The sequence below is a fragment of the Scyliorhinus torazame genome, chromosome 6 (genome assembly GCF_047496885.1).
Source record: "Scyliorhinus torazame isolate Kashiwa2021f chromosome 6, sScyTor2.1, whole genome shotgun sequence".
NCBI classification, from domain to species: Eukaryota; Metazoa; Chordata; class Chondrichthyes; order Carcharhiniformes; family Scyliorhinidae; genus Scyliorhinus; species Scyliorhinus torazame.
The window spans coordinates 288,010,457-288,034,725 of NC_092712.1; the positions used below are offsets into that span (position 1 = coordinate 288,010,457).

Sequence of the window (24,269 nt, forward strand, 5' to 3'; positions counted from 1 at the left end):
TGCAAGCGTGTTTGTAAACATTGTGGTTCGCATCAAAGAACTGTACTTGAGATGCATTCAAACGTGAAGGGAACAATAAATAAATCATCCATCAGACAGTTATGCCTGAACCTGGAAACAGTCAATCACAGGCTAGTGAGGTCTTGCTCGGTGAAGCTAAATGGGTGCTTACAAAATTAATGGCTCTCAGGGAATGTGACGGTTTTGAAGTGCTGGGGGCTTTCTTGGAATCCTCTGACACTTGTAACAGCTGCTGTTTGAAAGGCTTTTGTCTAAGGGAGCAGCTTTTAGGAAAGGGAAAGTGTTTCATCATTGATTTTTCACTGCAATCCCTGACTTCTCTTCACAGCCCACTCTAAAACCAAGTGGCAGATACACCCAATTTAACTTCTGTAGATTCCTCCTCAATTCCCCCCAGATGTTTCTTACACTGTGAGCCAACTGGCCTCAATGGGCTCTGACTTCCACTCAAGTGTTTCACAAATTTAAGTCTTGAAAAGACATGCCTTAGAATCTTCGTCCAAAGAACGTTTTCCGTCAGCTCTTTCTTCCAGCAAGAAGTAATTTTGAGGATTGTAGAATTTCCTTCGAAGGATTTTCTATTTTGAATTGCCATGTGCTTTCAATCTTCCACACGATCTCTAAGGACACAGCCACCAAAATAGATCACTGTTGCTTCACAGGCATTAAGATATCACCAACCTTAGGATTACTTCAGATAACTGGCTTCTTGCTAGCCGACTCCATCAGGTCTGTACTTTTCAGCTGTCTTTAACTGGAGATTCTCTCTCTCTGTCCCTTCCTTTAACTTCAATGAACAGTACCTTTTTACAATTTCCAGGTCCTTTGTTGTTTTGACCCCCATTTTCCTGGAACATCTCTTGTAATTCCAAGGTTTCTCGAACCATTTGTTCATTAGTCTCTGGGACTTGCTTCCTTCCCATGACTTCATTGTTCTGCTTCTCTGCTTCTGGCACAGTTGGGAGAGCTGTTTCTCCTCCAGCTACCTACCTCCAGCTGCCTTGGGTCCAGCCTTAACTAAATGCAAAAAGAATTTCAAACTTAAAGTGGCCCCTGGTTGCTAAGCAAATTCCAGTGCTCCTGTTTGGTTTTTAACATGGTAAACTCTCTAATCACAAAACAGTCAAAGTTTGAAATGAAACCAAACCTCCCAAACATGCAAACACCATTGCTTAGCGCAAATTAAACTTAAGTGTTCAACTTTATTTCAAAAAAAGATTTAATTATACTCACTAAATCTGTACCTTTGGGCCGGATTCTGCTGCCCGCCCGCCGCATGAATGCCAATGTTGTGCCACGTAGAATGGAGATGGGTTCCCAATGACCTCGTTCCTCATTTTCCTGTCACCAGGTGGACGCAGCCGGAGAACCACGACCTTTACTTCTAATATCCAACAATACAAACCTAGATTGCTTAAAACTCCCTCTCCTTCCTGGCACAAATGATGAAATTGCAAACAAATCTTTTTTGATTTATTTTCCTGCAGCCGGCAGTAATCCAGAAGTGGCGGACATCATTTTCCTAATCGATGGATCAAGTAGTATACACTCTCAAAACTTTGAACAAGTAAAAGAAGCTATAATAAGCTTTATCAACAAAAATGAGTTTGGTAAAACCAGAGTCCAAATTGGTGTCATACAGTTCAGCACTAAGCCACGTTTGGAATTTCAGCTTGATCAATATGATGACAAAGCAGTATTACTGAAAGCTGTTCATCAGATTCAGCAGTTACATGGGGGTACAAATACCGGCCAAGCACTGAACTTTACAATCGGCTACTTTGATAGCTCAAAAGGGGGCCGGCCTGGAATACAACAATACCTCATACTGATTACAGATGGAGAGTCAGGTGATCAGGTGTCTGAAGCTGCCAGAGCCATCAGAGATAGAGGGCTTAATGTTTTTGCCATCGGTATTGGCGCTGCTAATCATGCTGAGCTTGTGACGATTTCAGGATCCCATGAAAAAGCATTTCATCTAGACAACTTTGATACCCTAAAGGACCTGGAAAAATGGATTTCATTTGAAGCACGCAATCCAAATGGTGAGTTGAAAAAGTTTGAATTTTTCTTTTTAAACTAGCAGATTGATTCCATGGTTGGAGAAAACTTTGAAGCCAGTGCTAGAATTGGGAGCCTTGCCACTGGCAATGGATTTGGGAATATCATGGATGCTTTGCTGTTCATCTTTCCAGTATGCGTTGATTGGTAGCAAATTTACCATCAGTGCAGACGTAGAAGATTAGTAACAACTGTGTTGTCTCCTCAAGATTGTGATAATTGTTGCGTTCCTTTTAATGCCAGGAGCCTGGCATACTTCAGCCAAGCAGTCACATTGAAAGTAAGAATTTTGAAAACCTTAACAACTTAACAGGCTTCTCCAACAGATGACGTTTAACCGTTTTGGTGGTTGATTTGTCAGTTCCAATAAACTTGACAGTTGATCCTCTTTTTTCCCCATGCACATTTATTCCTACTTTTAACAATTCCACCAAGCAGCTGGGCTTGAAGTAGGCAGGGTGAACTAACTGAATAGTTGTGAGCAAACTGATGCTTCACTCTCTTCAGAGGTTTCCCTTTGTGTGACATTGTTTCCCTCACACCCAGGTGATATCACCGAAGGAACTTTCATAGAATCATAGAATTCACAGTGCAGAAGGAGGCCATTCGGCCCATCGAGTCTGCACCGGCTCTTGGAAAGAGCACCCTACCGAAGGTCAACACCTCCATTCTATCCCCAGAACCCAGTAACCTCACCCAACACTAAGGGGAATTTTGGACACTAAGGGCAATTTATCATGGCCAATCCAGCTAACCTGCACATCTTTGGACTGTGGGAGGAAACCAGAGCACCCGGAGAAAACCCACGCACACACGGGGAGGATGTGCAGACTCCACACAGACAGTGACCCAAGCCGAAATCGAACCTGGGACCCTGGAGCTGTGAAGCAATTGTGCTATCCACAATGCTACCGTGCTGCCCTTTGAGAACTAAGGAAGTGGGCAGGGAACAGCACAGGGATTGGGAATTGAAAGATGGAGAGGAAAATATGAAGGTAAAGTGAATGACGAATCTGGAAGGTGAGGATAACTGAAAGAAAAGAAAAAAATTGGGGAAGAGATTTGGGGCGAGTAATTCGGAGAGGCAGACGAGAGAGAGAGATAGAGAGAGTGAGGGGATTGGGGAAGTTACAGGAAGAAAATTGGGGGTGCGGGGAAGGGAGAGAAAATATGGCAGGCAGAACGTAAGTCTACGAGTATGGTCCTTCCGCACACCAATATAAAAGTCAGAGGCAAGTGTGCTTCAAATGGCCAGCTCACTCTTCAGCCATTTAACTACAATAGGGCCTTTAATTTGCTCATCCAGAACTTCTGCCCCCATCCAAGAAGATATCCTTCCTCCGGGAGCTGCCATGCAATCAGATAGTCAGCAGTGAGTGCTCTTATCCTGCAGCACCACCAGAACCAGTGGCTATTTCTGGGACTACACTGAGTCCCAAAGAAGTGGAGTAGTACAGAGCCGGGCATTAGTTCAATGTCGGCATCTTGCCGGGACCAGACACAGCCTCCGGTGCAGAGCTTAGGGGACCAGGTAGACAGGGAAAGGGGCAAATGAAACCTGGAAGTGAGAAATGAGGAACTGAAGCAATTTAGCTCCTTTGATGTGGTGAGGAACAGACAATCATTGCAAGAGTGTTTGCAAACATTGTGGTTCGCATCAAAGAACTGTACTTGAGATGCATTCAAACGTGAAAGGAAAAATAAATAAATAATCCATCACACAGTTATGCCTGAACCTGGAAACAGTCAATCACAGGCTAGTGAGGCTTGCTCGGTTAAACTAAAAGGGTGCTTACAAAATTAATGGCTCTCAGGGAATGTGAGGGTTTTCAAGTGCTGGGACTTTCTTGGAATCCTCTGACACTTATAACAGCTGCTGTTTGAAAGGCTTTTGTCTAAGGGAGGAGCTTTTAGGAAAGAGAAAGTGTTTCATCATTGATTTTTCATTGCTATCCCTGACTTCTCTTCACAGCCCACTCTGAAACCAAGTGGCAGATGACACCCAATCAAACTTCTGTAGATTCCACCTCAATTTCCCCCAGATGTTTCTTACACTGTGAGCCAACTGGCCTCAATGGACTCTGACTTCTACTCAAGTGTTTCACAAATTTAACTCTTGAAAAGACATGCCTTAGATTCTTCGTCCAAACAACGTTTTCCCTCAGCTCTTTCTTCCAGCAAGAAGTAATTTTGAGGATTGTAGAATCTCCTTAGAAGGATTTTCTATTTTGAATTTCCATGTGCTTTCAATCTTCCACACGATCTCTAAGGACACAGCCACAACAATAGATCACTATTGCTTCACAGGCATTAAGATATCACCAACCTTAGGATCACTTCAGATAACTGGCTTGTCGCTAGCCAATTCCATCAGGCCTGTACTTTTCAGCTGTCTTTAACTGGAGACTCTCTCTCTCTCTCTCATTCCCTTGCTTTAACTTCAATGAACAGTACCTTTTTTCAATTGCCAGTTCCTTTGTTCTTTTGAGTTCAGTTTACCTGGAACATCTCTTGTAATTCCTAGGTTTCTCGAACTATCTGTTCATTAGTTTCTGGGACTTGCTTCCTTCCCATGACTTCATTGTTCTGCTTCTCTGCTTCTGGCACAGTTGGGAGAGCTGTTTCTCCTCCAGCTACCTACCTCCAGCAGCCTTGGGTCCAGCCTTAACTAAATGCAAAAAGTCTTTCTAACTTAAAGTGGCCCCTGGTTGTGAACCAAATTCCAGTGCTCCTGTTTGATTTTTAACAATGTAAACTCTCTAATAACAATACAGACAAAGTTTGAAATGAAGCCAAACCTCCCAAACATGCAAGCACCATTGCTTAGTGCAAATTAAACTGAAGTGTTAAACTTTATTTCAAAAAAACATTTAATTATACTCACTTAAATCTGTACCTTTGGGCCGGATTCTGCTGCCCGCCCGCCGCATGAACGCCAACGGTGTGCCACGTAGAATGGAGATGCGTTCTCCAATGACCTCGTTCCTCATTTTCCTGTCGCCAGGTGAACGCGGCCGGAGAAACACTACCTTTACTTCTAATATCCAACAATACAAACATAGATTGCTTAAAAGTCCCTCTGCTTCCTGGCACAAATGATGAAATTGCAAACAAATCTTTTTTGTTTTATTTTCCTGCAGCGGGCAGTAATCCAGAAGTGGCGGACATCATTTTCCTAATCGATGGATCAAGTAGTATACACTCTCAAAACTTTGAACAAGTAAAAGAAGCTATAATAAGCTTTATCAACAAAAATGAGTTTGGTAAAACCAGAGTCCAAATTGGCATCATACAGTTCAGCACTAAGCCACGTTTGGAATTTCAGCTTGATCAATATGATGACAAAGCAGTATTACTGAAAGCTGTTCATCAGATTCAGCAGTTACATGGGGGTACAAATACCGGCCAAGCACTGAACTTTACAATCGACTACTTTGATAGCTCAAAAGGGGGCCGGCCTGGAAAACGACAATACCTCATACTGATTACAGATGGAGAGTCAGGCGATCATGTGTCTGAAGCTGCCAGAGCCATCAGAGATAGAGGGCTTAATGTTTTTGCCATCGGTATTGGCTCTGCTAATCATGCTGAGCTTGTGACGATTTCAGGATCCCATGAAAACACATTTCATCTAGACAACTTTGATACCCTAAAGGACCTGGAAAAATGGATTTCATTTGAAGCACACAGTCCAAATGGTGAGTTGAAAAATTTTGAATATTACTTTTTAAACTAGCAGATTGATTCCATGGTTGGAGAAAACTTTGAAGCCAGTGCTAGAATTGGGAGCCTTGCCCACTGGCAGTGAGTGGATTTGGGAATATCATGGATGCTTTGCTGTTCCAATTTTCCAGTATGCGTTGATTGGTAGCAAATTAACCATCAGGGCAGACGTAGAAGATTAGGAACAACTGTGTAGTCTCCTCAAGATTGTGATAATTGTTGAGTTCCTTTTAATGCCAGAAGCCTGACATACTTCACGCAAGCAGCCACATTGAAAGGAATAATTTTGAAAACCTTAATAACTTAACAGGTTCCTCCAACAGATGACGTCTAACGGTTTTGGTGGTTGATTTGTCAGTTCCAATGAACTTGACAGTTTATCCTCTTTTTTCCCCATGCGCATTTATTCCTACTTTTCACAATTCCACCAAGCAGCTGGGCTTGAAGTAGGCAGGGTGAAATAACTGAATGGTTGTGAGCAAACTGATGCTTCACTCCCTTCAGAGGTTTCCCTTTGTGTGAGGTTGTTTCCCTCATACCCAGGTGATATCACCGAAGGAACTTGAGAACTAAGGAAGTGGGCAGGGACCAGCACAGGGATTGGGAGTGGAAAGATGGAGAGGAAAGTATGAAGGAAAAGTGAATGACAATGCTGGAAGGTGAGGAGAACTGAAAGAAAAGAAAAAAATTGGGGAAGAGATTTGGGGAGAGCAATTTGGAGAGGCATACGAGAGAGAGAGATAGAGAGAGTGAGGGGATTGGGGAAGTTGCAGGTAGAAAATTGGGGGTGCGGGGGAGGGAGAGAAAATATGGGTGGCAGAACTTTACTCTACAAGTATGCTCCTTCTGCACACCAATGTAAAAGTCAGAGGCAAGTGTGCTTCAAATGGCCAGCTCACCCGTCAGCCATTTAGATACAATAGGGCCTTTAATTGGCTCAGCCAGAACTTCTGCCCCCGTCCAAGTGGATATCCTGCCTCCGGGAGCTGCCATGCAATCAAATAGTCAGCAATGAGTGCTCTTATCCTGCAGCACCACCAGAACCGGTGGCCACTTCTGGGACTACACAGAGTCCCAAAGAAGTGAAGTAATACGGAGCCGAGCATTAGTTCAAGTTCAGGATCTTGCCGGCACCAGACACAGCCTCCGGTGGAGAGTTAAGGGGACCAGTTAGACAGTGAAACGGGCAAATGAAACCTGGAGGTGAGAAATGAGGAAATTAAACTATTTAGCTCCTTTGATGTGGTGAGGAGCAGACAATCATTGCAAGCGTGTTTGTAAACATTGTGGTTCGCATCAAAGAACTGTACTTGAGATGCATTCAAACGTGAAGGGAACAATAAATAAATCATCCATCAGACAGTTATGCCTGAACCTGGAAACAGTCAATCACAGGCTAGTGAGGTCTTGCTCGGTGAAGCTAAATGGGTGCTTACAAAATTAATGGCTCTCAGGGAATGTGACGGTTTTGAAGTGCTGGGGGCTTTCTTGGAATCCTCTGACACTTGTAACAGCTGCTGTTTGAAAAGCTTTTGTCTAAGGGAGCAGCTTTTAGGAAAGGGAAAGTGTTTCATCATTGATTTTTCACTGCAATCCCTGACTTCTCTTCACAGCCCACTCTAAAACCAAGTGGCAGATACACCCAATTTAACTTCTGTAGATTCCTCCTCAATTCCCCCCAGATGTTTCTTACACTGTGAGCCAACTGGCCTCAATGGGCTCTGACTTCCACTCAAGTGTTTCACAAATTTAAGTCTTGAAAAGACATGCCTTAGAATCTTCGTCCAAAGAACGTTTTCCCTCAGCTCTTTCTTCCAGCAAGAAGTAATTTTGAGGATTGTAGAATCTCCTTCGAAGGATTTTCTATTTTGAATTGCCATGTGCTTTCAATCTTCCACACGATCTCTCAGGACACAGCCACCACAATAGATCACTGTTGCTTCACAGGCATTAAGATATCACCAACCTTAGGATTACTTCAGATAACTGGCTTCTTGCTAGCCGACTCCATCAGGTCTGTACTTTTTAGCTGTCTTTAACTGGAGATTCTCTCTCTCTGTCCCTTCCTTTAACTTCAATGAACAGTACCTTTTTACAATTTCCAGGTCCTTTGTTGTTTTGACCCCCATTTTCCTGGAACATCTCTTGTAATTCCAAGGTTTCTCGAACCATTTGTTCATTAGTCTCTGGGACTTGCTTCCTTCCCATGACTTCATTGTTCTGCTTCTCTGCTTCTGGCACAGTTGGGAGAGCTGTTTCTCCTCCAGCTACCTACCTCCAGCTGCCTTGGGTCCAGCCTTAACTAAATGCAAAAAGAATTTCAAACTTAAAGTGGCCCCTGGTTGCTAAGCAAATTCCAGTGCTCCTGTTTGGTTTTTAACATGGTAAACTCTCTAATCACAAAACAGTCAAAGTTTGAAATGAAACCAAACCTCCCAAACATGCAAACACCATTGCTTAGCGCAAATTAAACTTAAGTGTTCAACTTTATTTCAAAAAAAGATTTAATTATACTCACTAAATCTGTACCTTTGGGCCGGACTCTGCTGTCCGCCCGCCGTATGAATGCCAATGGTGTGCCACGTAGAATGGAGATGGGTTCCCAATGACCTCGTTCCTCATTTTCCTGTCACCAGGTGGACGCAGCCGGAGAACCACTACCTTTACTTCTAATATCCAACAATACAAACCTAGATTGCTTAAAACTCCCTCTCCTTCCTGGCACAAATGATGAAATTGCAAACAAATCTTTTTTGATTTATTTTCCTGCAGCCGGCAGTAATCCAGAAGAGGCGGACATCATTTTCCTAATCGATGGATCAAGTAGTATACACTCTCAAAACTTTGAACAAGTAAAAGAAGCTATAATAAGCTTTATCAACAAAAATGAGTTTGGTAAAACCAGAGTCCAAATTGGTGTCATACAGTTCAGCACTAAGCCACGTTTGGAATTTCAGCTTGATCAATATGATGACAAAGCAGTATTACTGAAAGCTGTTCATCAGATTCAACAGTTACATGGGGGTACAAATACCGGCCAAGCACTGAACTTTACAATCGACTACTTTGATAGCTCAAAAGGGGGCCGGCCTGGAATACAACAATATCTCATACTGATTACAGATGGAGAGTCAGGCGATCATGTGTCTGAAGCTGCCAGAGCCATCAGAGATAGAGGTCTTAATGTTTTTGCCATCGGTATTGGCTCTGCTAATCATGCTGAGCTTGTGACGATTTCAGGATCCCATGAAAAAGCATTTCATCTAGACAACTTTGATACCCTAAAGGACCTGGAAAAATGGATTTCATTTGAAGCACGCAGTCCAAATGGTGAGTTTAAAAAGTTTGAATTTTTCTTTTTAAACTAGCAGATTGATTCCATGGTTGGAGAAAACTTTGAAGCCAGTGCTAGAATTGGAAGCCTTGCCCACTGGCAGTGAGTGGATTTGGGAATATCATGGCTGCTTTGCTGTTCATCTTTCCAGTATGCGTTGATTGGTAGCAAATTTACCATCAGTGCAGACGTAGAAGATTAGGAACAACTGTGTTGTCTCCTCAAGATTGTGATAATTGTTGCGTTCCTTTTAATGCCAGGAGCCTGGCATACTTCAGCCAAGCAGCCACATTGAAAGGAAGAATTTTGAAAACCTTAACAACTTAACAGGCTTCTCCAACAGATGACGTTTAACCGTTTTGGTGGTTGATTTGTCAGTTCCAATAAACTTGACAGTTGATCCTCTTTTTTCCCCATGCACATTTATTTCTACTTTTAACAATTCCACCAAGCAGCTGGGCTTGAAGTAGGCAGGGTGAAATAACTGAATAGTTGTGAGCAAACTGATGCTTCACTCTCTTCAGAGGTTTCCCTTTGTGTGACGTTGTTTCCCTCACACCCAGGTGATATCACCGAAGGAACTTTCATAGAATCATAGAATTCACAGTGCAGAAGGAGGCCAATCGGCCCATCGAGTCTGCACCGGCTCTTGGAAAGAGCACCCTACCCAAGGTCAACACCTCCATTCTATCCCCAGAACCCAGTAACCTCACCCAACACTAAGGGGAATTTTGGACACTAATGTCAATTTATCATGGCCAATCCAGCTAACCTGCACATCTTTGGATGTGGGAGGAAACGAGAGCACCCGGAGAAAACCCACGCACACACGGGGAGGATGTGCAGACTCCACACAGACAGTGACCCAAGCCGAAATCGAACCTGGGACCCTGGAGCTGTGAAGCAATTGTGCTATCCACAATGCTACCGTGCTGCCCTTTGAGAACTAAGGAAGTGGGCAGGGAACAGCACAGGGATTGGGAATTGAAAGATGGAGAGGAAAATATGAAGGTAAAGTGAATGACGAATCTGGAAGGTGAGGATAACTGAAAGAAAAGAAAAAAATTGGGGAAGAGATTTGGGGCGAGTAATTCGGAGAGGCAGACGAGAGAGAGAGATAGAGAGAGTGAGGGGATTGGGGAAGTTGCAGGAAGAAAATATGGGGTGCGGGGGAGGGAGAGAAAATATGGGTGGCAGAACTTTACTCAACAAGTATGCTCCTTCTGCACACCAATGTAAAAGTCAGAGGCAAGTGTGCTTCAAATGGCCAGCTCACCCATCAGCCATTTAAATACAATAGGGCCTTTAATTGGCTCAGCCAGAACTTCTGCCCCCATCCAAGAGGATATCCTGCCTCCGGGAGCTGCCATGCAATCAAATAGTCAGCAATGAGTGCTCTTATCCTGCAGCACCACCAGAACCGGTGGCCATTTCTGGGACTACACTGAGTCCCAAAGAAGTGGAGTAATACGGAGCCGGGCATTAGTTCAAGTTCGGGATCTTGCCGGCACCAGACACAGCCTCCGGTGGAGAGCTTAGGGGACCAGGTAGACAGTGAAAGGGGCAAATGAAACCTGGAGGTGAGAAATGAGGAAATGAAACTATTTAGCTCCTTTGATGTGGTGAGGAGCAGACAATCATTGCAAGTGTTTTTGTAAACATTGTGGTTCGCATCAAAGAACTGTACTTGAGATGCATTCAAACGTGAAGGGAACAATAAATAAATCATCCATCACACAGTTATGCCTGAACTTGGAAACAGTCAATCACAGGCTAGTGTGGGTTGCTCGGTGAAGCTAAATAGGTGCTTACAAAATTAATGGATCTCAGAGAATGGGAGGGTTTTCAAGTGCTGGGGGCTTCCTTGGAATCCTCTGACACTTATAACAGCTGCTGTTTGAACGGCTTTTGTCTAAGGGAGGAGATTTTAGGAAAACAAAAGTGTTTCATCATTGATTTTTCATTGCGATCCCTGACTTCTCTTCACAGCCCACTCTGAAACCAAGTGGCAGATGACACCCAATCAAACTTCTGTAGATTCCTCCTCAAATCCCCCCAGATGTTTCTTACACTGTGAGCCAACTGGCCTCAATGGACCCTGACTTCCACTCAAGTGTTTCACAAATTAAAGTCTTGAAAAGACATGCCTTAGAATCTTTGTCTAAAGAACGTTTTCCCTCAGCTCTTTCTTCCAGCAAGAAGTAATTTTGAGGATTGTAGAATCTCCTTAGGTGGATTTTCTGTTTTCAATTGCCATGTGCTTTCAATCTTCCACACGATCTCTAAGGACACAGCCACTACAATAGATCACTATTGCTTCACAGGCATTAAGATATCACAAACCTTAGGATTACTTCAGATAACTGGCTTCTTGCTAGCCGACTCCTTTAGGTCTGTACTTTTCAGCTGTCTTTAACTGGAGATTCTCTCTCTCTGTCCCTTCCTTTAACTTCAATGAACAGTACCTTTTTTCAATTTCCAGGTCCTTTGTTGTTTTGACTTCCATTTTCCTGGAACATCTCTTGTAATTCTAAGGTTTCTCGAACCATTTGTTCATTAGTTTCTGGGACTTGCTTCCTTCCCATGCCTTCATTGTTCTGCTTCTCTGCTTCTGGCACAGTTGGGAGAGCTGTTTCTCCTCCAGCTACCTACCTCCAGCTGCCTTGGGTCCAGCCTTAACTAAATGCAAAAAGTATTTCAAACTTAAAGTGGCCCCTGGTTGCTAAGCAAATTCCAGTGCTCCTGTTTTGTTTTTAACATGGTAAACTCTCTAATCACAAAACAGACAAAGTTTGAAATGAAACCAAACCTCCCAAATATGCAAACACCATTGCTTCGCGCAAATTAAACTTAAGTGTTAAACTTTATTTCAAAAAAAGATTTAATTATACTCACTGAAATCTGTACCTTTGTGCCGGATTCTGCTGCCCGCCCGCCGCATGAACGGCAATGGTGTGCCATGTAGAATGGAGATGGGTTCTCCAATAACCTCGTTCCTCATTTTCCTGTCGCCAGTTGGACGCAGCCGGAGAAACACTACCTTTACTTCTAATATCCAACAATACAAACATAGATTGCTTAAAACTCCCTCTCCTTCCTGGCACAAATGATGTAATTGCAAACAAATCTTTTTTGCTTTATTTTCCTGCAGCCGGCAGTAATCCAGAAGTGGCGGACATCATTTTCCTAATCGATGGATCAAGTAGTATACACTCTCAAAACTTTGAACAAGTAAAAGACGCTATAGTAACCTTCATCAACAAAAATGAGTTTGGTAAAACCAGAGTCCAAATTGGCATCATACAGTTCAGCACTAAGCCACGTTTGGAATTCCAACTTGATCAATATGATGACAAAGCAGTATTACTGAAAGCTGTTCATCAGATTCAGCAGTTACATGGGGGTACAAATACCGGCCAAGCACTGAACTTCACAATCGACTACTTTGATAGCTCAAAAGGAGGCCGGCCTGGAATACAACAATATCTCATACTGATTACAGATGGAGAGTCAGGCGATCATGTGTCTGAAGCTGCCAGAGCCATCAGAGATAGAGGGCTTAATGTTTTTGCCATCGGTATTGGCTCTGCTAATCATGCTGAGCTTGTGACGATTTCAGGATCCCATGAAAAAGCATTTCATCTAGACAACTTTGATACCCTAAACCTGGAACAATGGATTTCATTTGAAGCACACAGTCCAAATGGTGAGTTGAATAAGTTTGAATATTACTTTTTAAACTAGCAGATTGATTCCATGGTTGGAGAAAACGTTGAAGCCAGTGCTAGAATTGGAGCCTTGCCCACTGGCAATGGATTTGGGATTATCATGGATGCTTTGCTGTTCATTGTTCCAGTATGCGTTGATTGGTAGCAAATTTACCATCAGGGCAGACGTAGAAGATTAGGAACAACTGTGTTGTCTCCTCAAGATGGTGATAATTGTTGAGTTCCTTTTAATGCCAGAAGCCTGGCATACTTTAGCCAAGCAGCCACATTGAAAGGAATAATTTTGAAAACCTTAATAACTTAACAGGTTCCTCCAACAGATGACGTCTAACGGTTTTGGTGGTTGATTTGTCAGTTCCAATGAACTTGACAGTTTATCCTCTTTTTTCCCCATGCACATTTATTCCTACTTTTAACAATTCCACCAAGCAGCTGGGCTTGAAGTAGGCAGGGTGAAATAACTGAATGGTTGAGAGCAAACTGATGCTTCACTCTCTTCAGAGGTTTCTCTTTGCGTGAGGTTGTTTCCCAAACCCCAGATGATATTATCGAAAGAACTTGAGAACTAAGGAAGTGGGCAGGGAACAGCACAGGAATTGGGAATTGAAAGATGGAGAGGAAAATATGAAGGAAAAGAGAATGACAATCCTGGAAGGTGAGGAGAACTGAAAGAAAAAAAAAAAATTGGGCAAGAGATTTGAGGAGAGTAATTCGGAGAGCCAGATGAGAGAGAGAGATAGAGAGAGTGAGGGGATTGGGGAAGTTACAGGAAGAAAATTGGGGGTGCGGGGAAGGGAGAGAAAATATGGCTGGCAGAACGTTACTCTACGAGTATGGTCCTTCCGCACACCAATATAAAAGTCAGAGGCAAGTCTGCTTCAAATGGCCAGCTCACTCTTCAGCCATTTAACTACAATAGGGCCTTTAATTTGCTCATCCAGAACTTCTGCCCCCATCCAAGAGGATATCCTGCCTCCGGGAGCTGCCATGCAATCAAATAGTCAGCAGTGAGTGCTCTTATCCTGCAGCACCACCAGAACCGGTGGCTATTTCTGGGACTATACTGAGTCCCTAAGAAGTGGAGTAGTACGGAGCCGGGCATTAGTTCAAGTTCGGCATCTTGCCGGGACCAGACACAGCCTCCGGTGCAGAGCTTAGGGGACCAGGTAGACAGGGAAAGGGGCAAACGAAACCTGGAAGTGAGAAATGAGGAAATGAAGCAATTTAGCTCCTTTAATGTGGTGAGGAACAGACAATCATTGCAAGAGTGTTTGCAAACATTGTGGTTCGCATCAAAGAACTGTACTTGAGATGCATTCAAACGTGAAGGGAAAAATAAATAAATAATCCATGACACAGTTATGCCTGAACCTGGAAACAGTCAATCACAGGCTAGTGTTTCACAAATTTAACTCTTGAAAAGACATGCCTTAGAATCTTCGTCCAAACAACGTTTTCCCTCAGCTCTTTCTTCCAGCAAGAAGTAATTTTGAGGATTGTAGAATCTCCTTAGAAGGATTTTCTATTTTGAATTGCCATGTGCTTTCAATCTTCCACACGATCTCTCAGGACACAGCCACCACAATAGATCACTGTTGCTTCACAGGCATTAAGATCTCACCAACCTTAGGATTACTTCAGATAACTGGCTTCTTGCTAGCCGACTCCATCAGGTCTGTACTTTTCAGCTGTCTTTAACTGGAGATTCTCTCTCTCTGTCCCTTCCTTTAACTTCAATGAACAGTACCTTTTTTCAATTTCCAGGTCCTTTGTTGTTTTGACTCCCATTTTCCTGGAACATCTCTTGTAATTCCAAGGTTTCTCGAACCATTTGTTCATTAGTCTCTGGGACTTGCTTCCTTCCCATGACTTCATTGTTCTGCTTCTCTGCTTCTGGCACAGTTGGGAGAGCTGTTTCTCCTCCAGCTACCTTGGGTCCAGCCTTAACTAAATGCAAAAAGAATTTCAAACTTAAAGTGGCCCCTGGTTGCTAAGCAAATTCCAGTGCTCCTGTTTGGTTTTTAACATGGTAAACTCTCTAATCACAAAACAGTCAAAGTTTGAAATGAAACCAAACCTCCCAAACATGCAAACACCATTGCTTAGCACAAATTAAACTTAAGTGTTCAACTTTATTTCAAAAAAAGATTTAATTATACTCACTAAATCTGTACCTTTGGGCCGGATTCTGCTGCCCGCCCGCCGCATGAATGCCAATGGTGTGCCACGTAGAATGGAGATGGGTTCCCAATGACCTCGTTCCTCATTTTCCTGTCACCAGGTGGACGCAGCCGGAGAACCACTACCTTTACTTCTAATATCCAACAATACAAACCTAGATTGCTTAAAACTCCCTCTCCTTCCTGGCACAAATGATGAAATTGCAAACAAATCTTTTTTGATTTATTTTCCTGCAGCCGGCAGTAATCCAGAAGTGGCGGACATCATTTTCCTAATCGATGGATCAAGTAGTATACACTCTCAAAACTTTGAACAAGTAAAAGAAGCTATAATAAGCTTTATCAACAAAAATGAGTTTGGTAAAACCAGAGTCCAAATTGGTGTCATACAGTTCAGCACTAAGCCACGTTTGGAATTTCAGCTTGATCAATATGATGACAAAGCAGTATTACTGAAAGCTGTTCATCAGATTCAGCAGTTACATGGGGGTACAAATACCGGCCAAGCACTGAACTTTACAATCGGCTACTTTGATAGCTCAAAAGGGGGCCGGCCTGGAATACAACAATACCTCATACTGATTACAGATGGAGAGTCAGGTGATCAGGTGTCTGAAGCTGCCAGAGCCATCAGAGATAGAGGGCTTAATGTTTTTGCCATCGGTATTGGCGCTGCTAATCATGCTGAGCTTGTGACGATTTCAGGATCCCATGAAAAAGCATTTCATCTAGACAACTTTGATACCCTAAAGGACCTGGAAAAATGGATTTCATTTGAAGCACGCAATCCAAATGGTGAGTTGAAAAAGTTTGAATTTTTCTTTTTAAACTAGCAGATTGATTCCATGGTTGGAGAAAACTTTGAAGCCAGTGCTAGAATTGGGAGCCTTGCCACTGGCAATGGATTTGGGAATATCATGGATGCTTTGCTGTTCATCTTTCCAGTATGCGTTGATTGGTCGCAAATTTACCATCAGTGCAGACGTAGAAGATTAGTAACAACTGTGTTGTCTCCTCAAGATTGTGATAATTGTTGCGTTCCTTTTAATGCCAGGAGCCTGGCATAATTCAGCCAAGCAGTCACATTGAAAGTAAGAATTTTGAAAACCTTAACAACTTAACAGGCTTCTCCAACAGATGACGTTTAACCGTTTTGGTGGTTGATTTGTCAGTTCCAATAAACTTGACAGTTGATCCTCTTTTTTCCCCATGCACATTTATTCCTACTTTTAACAATTCCACCAAGCAGCTGGGCTTGAAGTAGGCAGGGTGAACTAACTGAATAGTTGTGAGCAAACTGATGCTTCACTCTCTTCAGAGGTTTCCCTTTGTGTGACATTGTTTCCCTCACACCCAGGTGATATCACCGAAGGAACTTTCATAGAATCATAGAATTCACAGTGCAGAAGGAGGCCATTCGGCCCATCGAGTCTGCACCGGCTCTTGGAAAGAGCACCCTACCGAAGGTCAACACCTCCATTCTATCCCCAGAACCCAGTAACCTCACCCAACACTAAGGGGAATTTTGGACACTAAGGGCAATTTATCATGGCCAATCCAGCTAACCTGCACATCTTTGGACTGTGGGAGGAAACCAGAGCACCCGGAGAAAACCCACGCACACACGGGGAGGATGTGCAGACTCCACACAGACAGTGACCCAAGCCGAAATCGAACCTGGGACCCTGGAGCTGTGAAGCAATTGTGCTATCCACAATGCTACCGTGCTGCCCTTTGAGAACTAAGGAAGTGGGCAGGGAACAGCACAGGGATTGGGAATTGAAAGATGGAGAGGAAAATATGAAGGTAAAGTGAATGACGAATCTGGAAGGTGAGGATAACTGAAAGAAAAGAAAAAAATTGGGGAAGAGATTTGGGGCGAGTAATTCGGAGAGGCAGACGAGAGAGAGAGATAGAGAGAGTGAGGGGATTGGGGAAGTTACAGGAAGAAAATTGGGGGTGCGGGGAAGGGAGAGAAAATATGGCAGGCAGAACGTAAGTCTACGAGTATGGTCCTTCCGCACACCAATATAAAAGTCAGAGGCAAGTGTGCTTCAAATGGCCAGCTCACTCTTCAGCCATTTAACTACAATAGGGCCTTTAATTTGCTCATCCAGAACTTCTGCCCCCATCCAAGAAGATATCCTTCCTCCGGGAGCTGCCATGCAATCAGATAGTCAGCAGTGAGTGCTCTTATCCTGCAGCACCACCAGAACCAGTGGCTATTTCTGGGACTACACTGAGTCCCAAAGAAGTGGAGTAGTACAGAGCCGGGCATTAGTTCAATGTCGGCATCTTGCCGGGACCAGACACAGCCTCCGGTGCAGAGCTTAGGGGACCAGGTAGACAGGGAAAGGGGCAAATGAAACCTGGAAGTGAGAAATGAGGAACTGAAGCAATTTAGCTCCTTTGATGTGGTGAGGAACAGACAATCATTGCAAGAGTGTTTGCAAACATTGTGGTTCGCATCAAAGAACTGTACTTGAGATGCATTCAAACGTGAAAGGAAAAATAAATAAATAATCCATCACACAGTTATGCCTGAACCTGGAAACAGTCAATCACAGGCTAGTGAGGCTTGCTCGGTTAAACTAAAAGGGTGCTTACAAAATTAATGGCTCTCAGGGAATGTGAGGGTTTTCAAGTGCTGGGACTTTCATGGAATCCTCTGACACTTATAACAGCTGCTGTTTTAAAGGCTTTTGTCTAAGGGAGGAGCTTTTAGGAAAGAGAAAGTGTTTCATCATTGATTTTTCATTGCTATCCCTGACTTCTCTTCACAGCCCACTCTGAAACCAAGTGGCAGATGACACCCAATCAAACTTCTGTAGATTCCACCTCAATTTCCCCCAGATGTTTCTTACACTGTGAGCTAACTGGCCTCAATGGACTCTGACTTCTACTCAAGTGTTTCACAAATTTAACTCTTGAAAAGACATGCCTTAGATTCTTCGTCCAAACAACGTTTTCCCTCAGCTCTTTCTTCCAGCAAGAAGTAATTTTGAGGATTGTAGAATCTCCTTAGAAGGATTTTCTATTTTGAATTTCCATGTGCTTTCAATCTTCCACACGATCTCTAAGGACACAGCCACAACAATAGATCACTATTGCTTCACAGGCATTAAGATATCACCAACCTTAGGATCACTTCAGATAACTGGCTTGTCGCTAGCCAATTCCATCAGGCCTGTACTTTTCAGCTGTCTTTAACTGGAGACTCTCTCTCTCTCTCTCATTCCCCTGCTTTAACTTCAATGAACAGTACCTTTTTTCAATTGCCAGTTCCTTTGTTCTTTTGAGTTCAGTTTACCTGGAACATCTCTTGTAATTCCTAGGTTTCTCGAACTATCTGTTCATTAGTTTCTGGGACTTGCTTCCTTCCCATGACTTCATTGTTCTGCTTCTCTGCTTCTGGCACAGTTGGGAGAGCTGTTTCTCCTCCAGCTACCTACCTCCAGCAGCCTTGGGTCCAGCCTTAACTAAATGCAAAAAGTCTTTCTAACTTAAAGTGGCCCCTGGTTGTGAACCAAATTCCAGTGCTCCTGTTTGATTTTTAACAATGTAAACTCTCTAATAACAATACAGACAAAGTTTGAAATGAAACCAAACCTCCCAAACATGCAAGCACCATTGCTTAGCGCAAATTAAACTGAAGTGTTAAACTTTATTTCAAAAAAACATTTAATTATACTCACTTAAATCTGTACCTTTGGGCCGGATTCTGCTGCCCGCCCGCCGCATGAACGGCAACGGTGTGCCACGTAGAATGGAGATGCGTTCTCCAATGACCTCGTTCCTCATTTTCCTGTCGCCAGGTGAACGCGGCCGGAGAAACACTACCTTTACTTCTAATATCCAACAATACAAACATAGATTGCTTAAAAGTCCCTCTGCTTCCTGGCACAAATGATGAAATTGCAAACAAATCTTTTTTGTTTTATTTTCCTGCAGCGGGCAGTAATCCAGAAGTGGCGGACATCATTTTCCTAATCGATGGATCAAGTAGTATACACTCTCAAAACTTTGAACAAGTCAAAGAAGCTATAATAAGCTTTATCAACAAAAATGAGTTTGGTAAAACCAGAGTCCAAATTGGCATCATACAGTTCAGCACTAAGCCACGTTTGGAATTTCAGCTTGATCAATATGATGACAAAGCAGTATTACTGAAAGCTGTTCATCAGATTCAGCAGTTACATGGGGGTACAAATACCGGCCAAGCACTGAACTTTACAATCGACTACTTTGATAGCTCAAAAGGGGGCCGGCCTGGAATACAACAATACCTCATACTGATTACAGATGGAGAGTCAGGCGATCATGTGTCTGAAGCTGCCAGAGCCATCAGAGATAGAGGGCTTAATGTTTTTGCCATCGGTATTGGCTCTGCTAATCATGCTGAGCTTGTGACGATTTCAGGATCCCATGAAAAAGCATTTCATCTAGACAACTTTGATACCCTAAAGGACCTGGAACAATGGATTTCATTTGAAGCACACAGTCCAAATGGTGAGTTGAGAAATTTTGAATATTACTTTTTAAACTAGCAGATTGATTCCATGGTTGGAGAAAACTTTGAAGCCAGTGCTAGAATTGGGAGCCTTGCCCACTGGCAGTGAGTGGATTTGGGAATATCATGGATGCTTTGCTGTTCAATTTTCCAGTAAGCGTTGATTGGTAGCAAATTTACCATCAGGGCAGACGTAGAAGATTAGGAACAACTGTGTAGTCTCCTCAAGATTGTGATAATTGTTGAGTTCCTTTTAATGCCAGAAGCCTGACATACTTCACGCAAGCAGCCACATTGAAAGGAATAATTTTGAAAACCTTAATAACTTAACAGGTTCCTCCAACAGATGACGTCTAACGGTTTTGGTGGTTGATTTGTCAGTTCCAATGAACTTGACAGTTTATCCTCTTTTTTCCCCATGCACATTTATTCCTACTTTTCACAATTCCACCAAGCAGCTGGGCTTGAAGTAGGCAGGGTGAAATAACTGAATGGTTGTGAGCAAACTGATGCTTCACTCCCTTCAGAGGTTTCCCTTTGCGTGAGGTTGTTTCCCTCATACCCAGGTGATATCACCGAAGGAACTTGAGAACTAAGGAAGTGGGCAGGGACCAGCACAGGGATTGGGAGTGGAAAGATGGAGAGGAAAGTATGAAGGAAAAGTGAATGACAATGCTGGAAGGTGAGGAGAACTGAAAGAAAAGAAAAAAATTGGGGAAGAGATTTGGGGAGAGCAATTTGGAGAGGTATACGAGAGAGAGAGATAGAGAGAGTGAGGGGATTGGGGAAGTTGCAGGAAGAAAATTGGGGGTGCGGGGGAGGGAGAGAAAATATGGGTGGCAGAACTTTACTCTACAAGTATGCTCCTTCTGCACACCAATGTAAAAGTCAGAGGCAAGTGTTCTTCAAATGGCCAGCTCACCCGTCAGCCATTTAGATACAATAGGGCCTTTAATTGGCTCAGCCAGAACTTCTGCCCCCATCCAAGTGGAATCCGGGAGCTGCCATGCAATCAAATAGTCAGCAATGAGTGCTCTTATCCTGCAGCACCACCAGAACCGGTGGCCACTTCTGGGACTACACAGAGTCCCAAAGAAGTGAAGTAATACGGAGCCGAGCATTAGTTCAAGTTCAGGATCTTGCCGGCACCAGACACAGCCTCCGGTGGAGAGTTAAGGGGACCAGTTAGACAGTGAAACGGGCAAATGAAACCTGGAGGTGAGAAATGAGGAAATTAAACTATTTAGCTCCTTTGATGTGGTGAGGAGCAGACAATCATTGCAAGCGTGTTTGTAAACATTGTGGTTCGCATCAAAGAACTGTACTTGAGATGCATTCAAACGTGAAGGGAACAATAAATAAATCATCCATCAGACAGTTATGCCTGAACCTGGAAACAGTCAATCACAGGCTAGTGAGGTCTTGCTCGGTGAAGCTAAATGGGTGCTTACAAAATTAATGGCTCTCAGGGAATGTGACGGTTTTGAAGTGCTGGGGGCTTTCTTGGAATCCTCTGACACTTGTAACAGCTGCTGTTTGAAAGGCTTTTGTCTAAGGGAGCAGCTTTTAGGAAAGGGAAAGTGTTTCATCATTGATTTTTCACTGCAATCCCTGACTTCTCTTCACAGCCCACTCTAAAACCAAGTGGCAGATACACCCAATTTAACTTCTGTAGATTCCTCCTCAATTCCCCCCAGATGTTTCTTACACTGTGAGCCAACTGGCCTCAATGGGCTCTGACTTCCACTCAAGTGTTTCACAAATTTAAGTCTTGAAAAGACATGCCTTAGAATCTTCGTCCAAAGAACGTTTTCCCTCAGCTCTTTCTTCCAGCAAGAAGTAATTTTGAGGATTGTAGAATCTCCTTCGAAGGATTTTCTATTTTGAATTGCCATGTGCTTTCAATCTTCCACACGATCTCTCAGGACACAGCCTCCACAATAGATCACTGTTGCTTCACAGGCATTAAGATCTCACCAACCTTAGGATTACTTCAGATAACTGGCTTCTTGCTAGCCGACTCCATCAGGTCTGTACTTTTCAGCTGTCTTTAACTGGAGATTCTCTCTCTCTGTCCCTTCCTTTAACTTCAATGAACAGTACCTTTTTACAATTTCCAGGTCCTTTGTTGTTTTGACCCCCATTTTCCTGGAACATCTCTTGTAATTCCAAGGTTTCTCGAACCATTTGTTCATTAGTCTCTGGGACTTGCTTCCTTCCCATGACTTCATTGTTCTGCTTCTCTGCTTCTGGCACAGTTGGGAGAGCTGTTTCTCCTCCAGCTACCTACCTCCAGCTGCCTTGGGTCCAGCCTTAACTAAATGCAAAAAGAATTTCAAACTTAAAGTGGCCCCTGGTTGCTAAGCAAATTCCAGTGCTCCTGTTTGGTTTTTAACATGGTAAACTCTCTAATCACAAAACAGTCAAAGTTTGAAATGAAACCAAACCTCCCAAACATGCAAACACCATTGCTTAGCGCAAATTAAACTTAAGTGTTCAACTTTATTTCAAAAAAACATTTAATTATACTCACTAAATCTGTACCTTTGGGCCGGATTCTGCTGCCCGCCCGCCGCATGAATGCCAATTGTGTGCCACGTAGAATGGAGATGCGTTCTCCAATGACCTCGTTCCTCATTTTCCTGTCGCCAGGTGAACGCGGCCGGAGAAACACTACCTTTACTTCTAATATCCAACAATACAAACATAGATTGCTTAAAAGTCCCTCTGCTTCCTGGCACAAATGATGAAATTGCAAACAAATCTTTTTTGTTTTATTTTCCTGCAGCGGGCAGTAATCCAGAAGTGGCGGACATCATTTTCCTAATCGATGGATCAAGTAGTATACACTCTCAAAACTTTGAACAAGTCAAAGAAGCTATAATAAGCTTTATCAACAAAAATGAGTTTGGTAAAACCAGAGTCCAAATTGGCATCATACAGTTCAGCACTAAGCCACGTTTGGAATTTCAGCTTGATCAATATGATGACAAAGCAGTATTACTGAAAGCTGTTCATCAGATTCAGCAGTTACATGGGGGTACAAATACCGGCCAAGCACTGAACTTTACAATCGGCTACTTTGATAGCTCAAAAGGGGGCCGGCCTGGAATACAACAATACCTCATACTGATTACAGATGGAGAGTCAGGTGATCAGGTGTCTGAAGCTGCCAGAGCCATCAGAAATAGAGGGCTTAATGTTTTTGCCATCGGTATTGGCGCTGCTAATCATGCTGAGCTTGTGACGGTTTCAGGATCCCATGAAAAAGCATTTCATCTAGACAACTTTGATACCCTAAAGGACCTGGAAAAATGGATTTCATTTGAAGCACGCAATCCAAATGGTGAGTTGAAAAAGTTTGAATTTTTCTTTTTAAACTAGCAGATTGATTCCATGGTTGGAGAAAACTTTGAAGCCAGTGCTAGAATTGGGAGCCTTGCCACTGGCAATGGATTTGGGAATATCATGGATGCTTTGCTGTTCATCTTTCCAGTATGCGTTGATTGGTAGCAAATTTACCATCAGTGCAGACGTAGAAGATTAGTAACAACTGTGTTGTCTCCTCAAGATTGTGATAATTGTTGCGTTCCTTTTAATGCCAGGAGCCTGGCATACTTCAGCCAAGCAGTCACATTGAAAGTAAGAATTTTGAAAACCTGAACAACTTAACAGGCTTCTCCAACAGATGACGTTTAACCGTTTTGGTGGTTGATTTGTCAGTTCCAATAAACTTGACAGTTGATCCTCTTTCTTCCCCATGCACATTTATTCCTACTTTTAACAATTCCACCAAGCAGCTGGGCTTGAAGTAGGCAGGGTGAACTAACTGAATAGTTGTGAGCAAACTGATGCTTCACTCTCTTCAGAGGTTTCCCTTTGTGTGACATTGTTTCCCTCACACCCAGGTGATATCACCGAAGGAACTTTCATAGAATCATAGAATTCACAGTGCAGAAGGAGGCCATTCGGCCCATCGAGTCTGCACCGGCTCTTGGAAAGAGCACCCTACCGAAGGTCAACACCTCCATTCTATCCCCAGAACCCAGTAACCTCACCCAACACTAAGGGGAATTTTGGACACTAAGGGCAATTTATCATGGCCAATCCAGCTAACCTGCACATCTTTGGACTGTGGGAGGAAACCAGAGCACCCGGAGAAAACCCACGCACACATGGGGAGGATGTGCAGACTCCACACAGACAGTGACCCAAGCCGAAATCGAACCTGGGACCCTGGAGCTGTGAAGCAATTGTGCTATCCACAATGCTACCGTGCTGCCCTTTGAGAACTAAGGAAGTGGGCAGGGAACAGCACAGGGATTGGGAATTGAAAGATGGAGAGGAAAATATGAAGGTAAAGTGAATGACGAATCTGGAAGGTGAGGATAACTGAAAGAAAAGAAAAAAATTGGGGAAGAGATTTGGGGCGAGTAATTCGGAGAGGCAGACGAGAGAGAGAGATAGAGAGAGTGAGGGGATTGGGGAAGTTACAGGAAGAAAATTGGGGGTGCGTGGAAGGGAGAGAAAATATGGCAGGCAGAACGTAAGTCTACGAGTATGGTCCTTCCGCACACCAATATAAAAGTCAGAGGCAAGTGTGCTTCAAATGGCCAGCTCACTCTTCAGCCATTTAACTACAATAGGGCCTTTAATTTGCTCATCCAGAACTTCTGCCCCCATCCAAGAAGATATCCTTCCTCCGGGAGCTG

The 24,269-nt window shown here is 43.3% G+C and overlaps 2 protein-coding genes across 2 annotated transcripts in view; both read left to right on the top strand.

The window, feature by feature from the left end:
* LOC140425873 (collagen alpha-6(VI) chain-like) overlaps nucleotides 1–12,883 on the top strand; it is an 87,458-nt gene extending 74,575 nt beyond the window's left edge. The window contains exons 24-26 of the mRNA XM_072510253.1: nucleotides 5,691–5,780; nucleotides 8,578–9,135; nucleotides 12,291–12,883. Coding sequence (XP_072366354.1) covers nucleotides 5,691–5,780; nucleotides 8,578–9,135; nucleotides 12,291–12,883 — 1,241 coding nt within the window. The remainder of the gene's footprint in view (nucleotides 1–5,690; nucleotides 5,781–8,577; nucleotides 9,136–12,290) is intronic.
* A 12-nt stretch (nucleotides 12,884–12,895) lies between these two features.
* The window catches only part of LOC140425874 (collagen alpha-6(VI) chain-like), a 75,150-nt gene continuing 63,776 nt past the window's right edge, over nucleotides 12,896–24,269 (top strand). Inside the window, exons 1-3 of the mRNA XM_072510254.1 lie at nucleotides 12,896–12,994; nucleotides 15,881–15,991; nucleotides 22,942–23,052. Of these exons, the coding sequence (XP_072366355.1) occupies nucleotides 12,896–12,994; nucleotides 15,881–15,991; nucleotides 22,942–23,052 (321 nt within the window). The remainder of the gene's footprint in view (nucleotides 12,995–15,880; nucleotides 15,992–22,941; nucleotides 23,053–24,269) is intronic.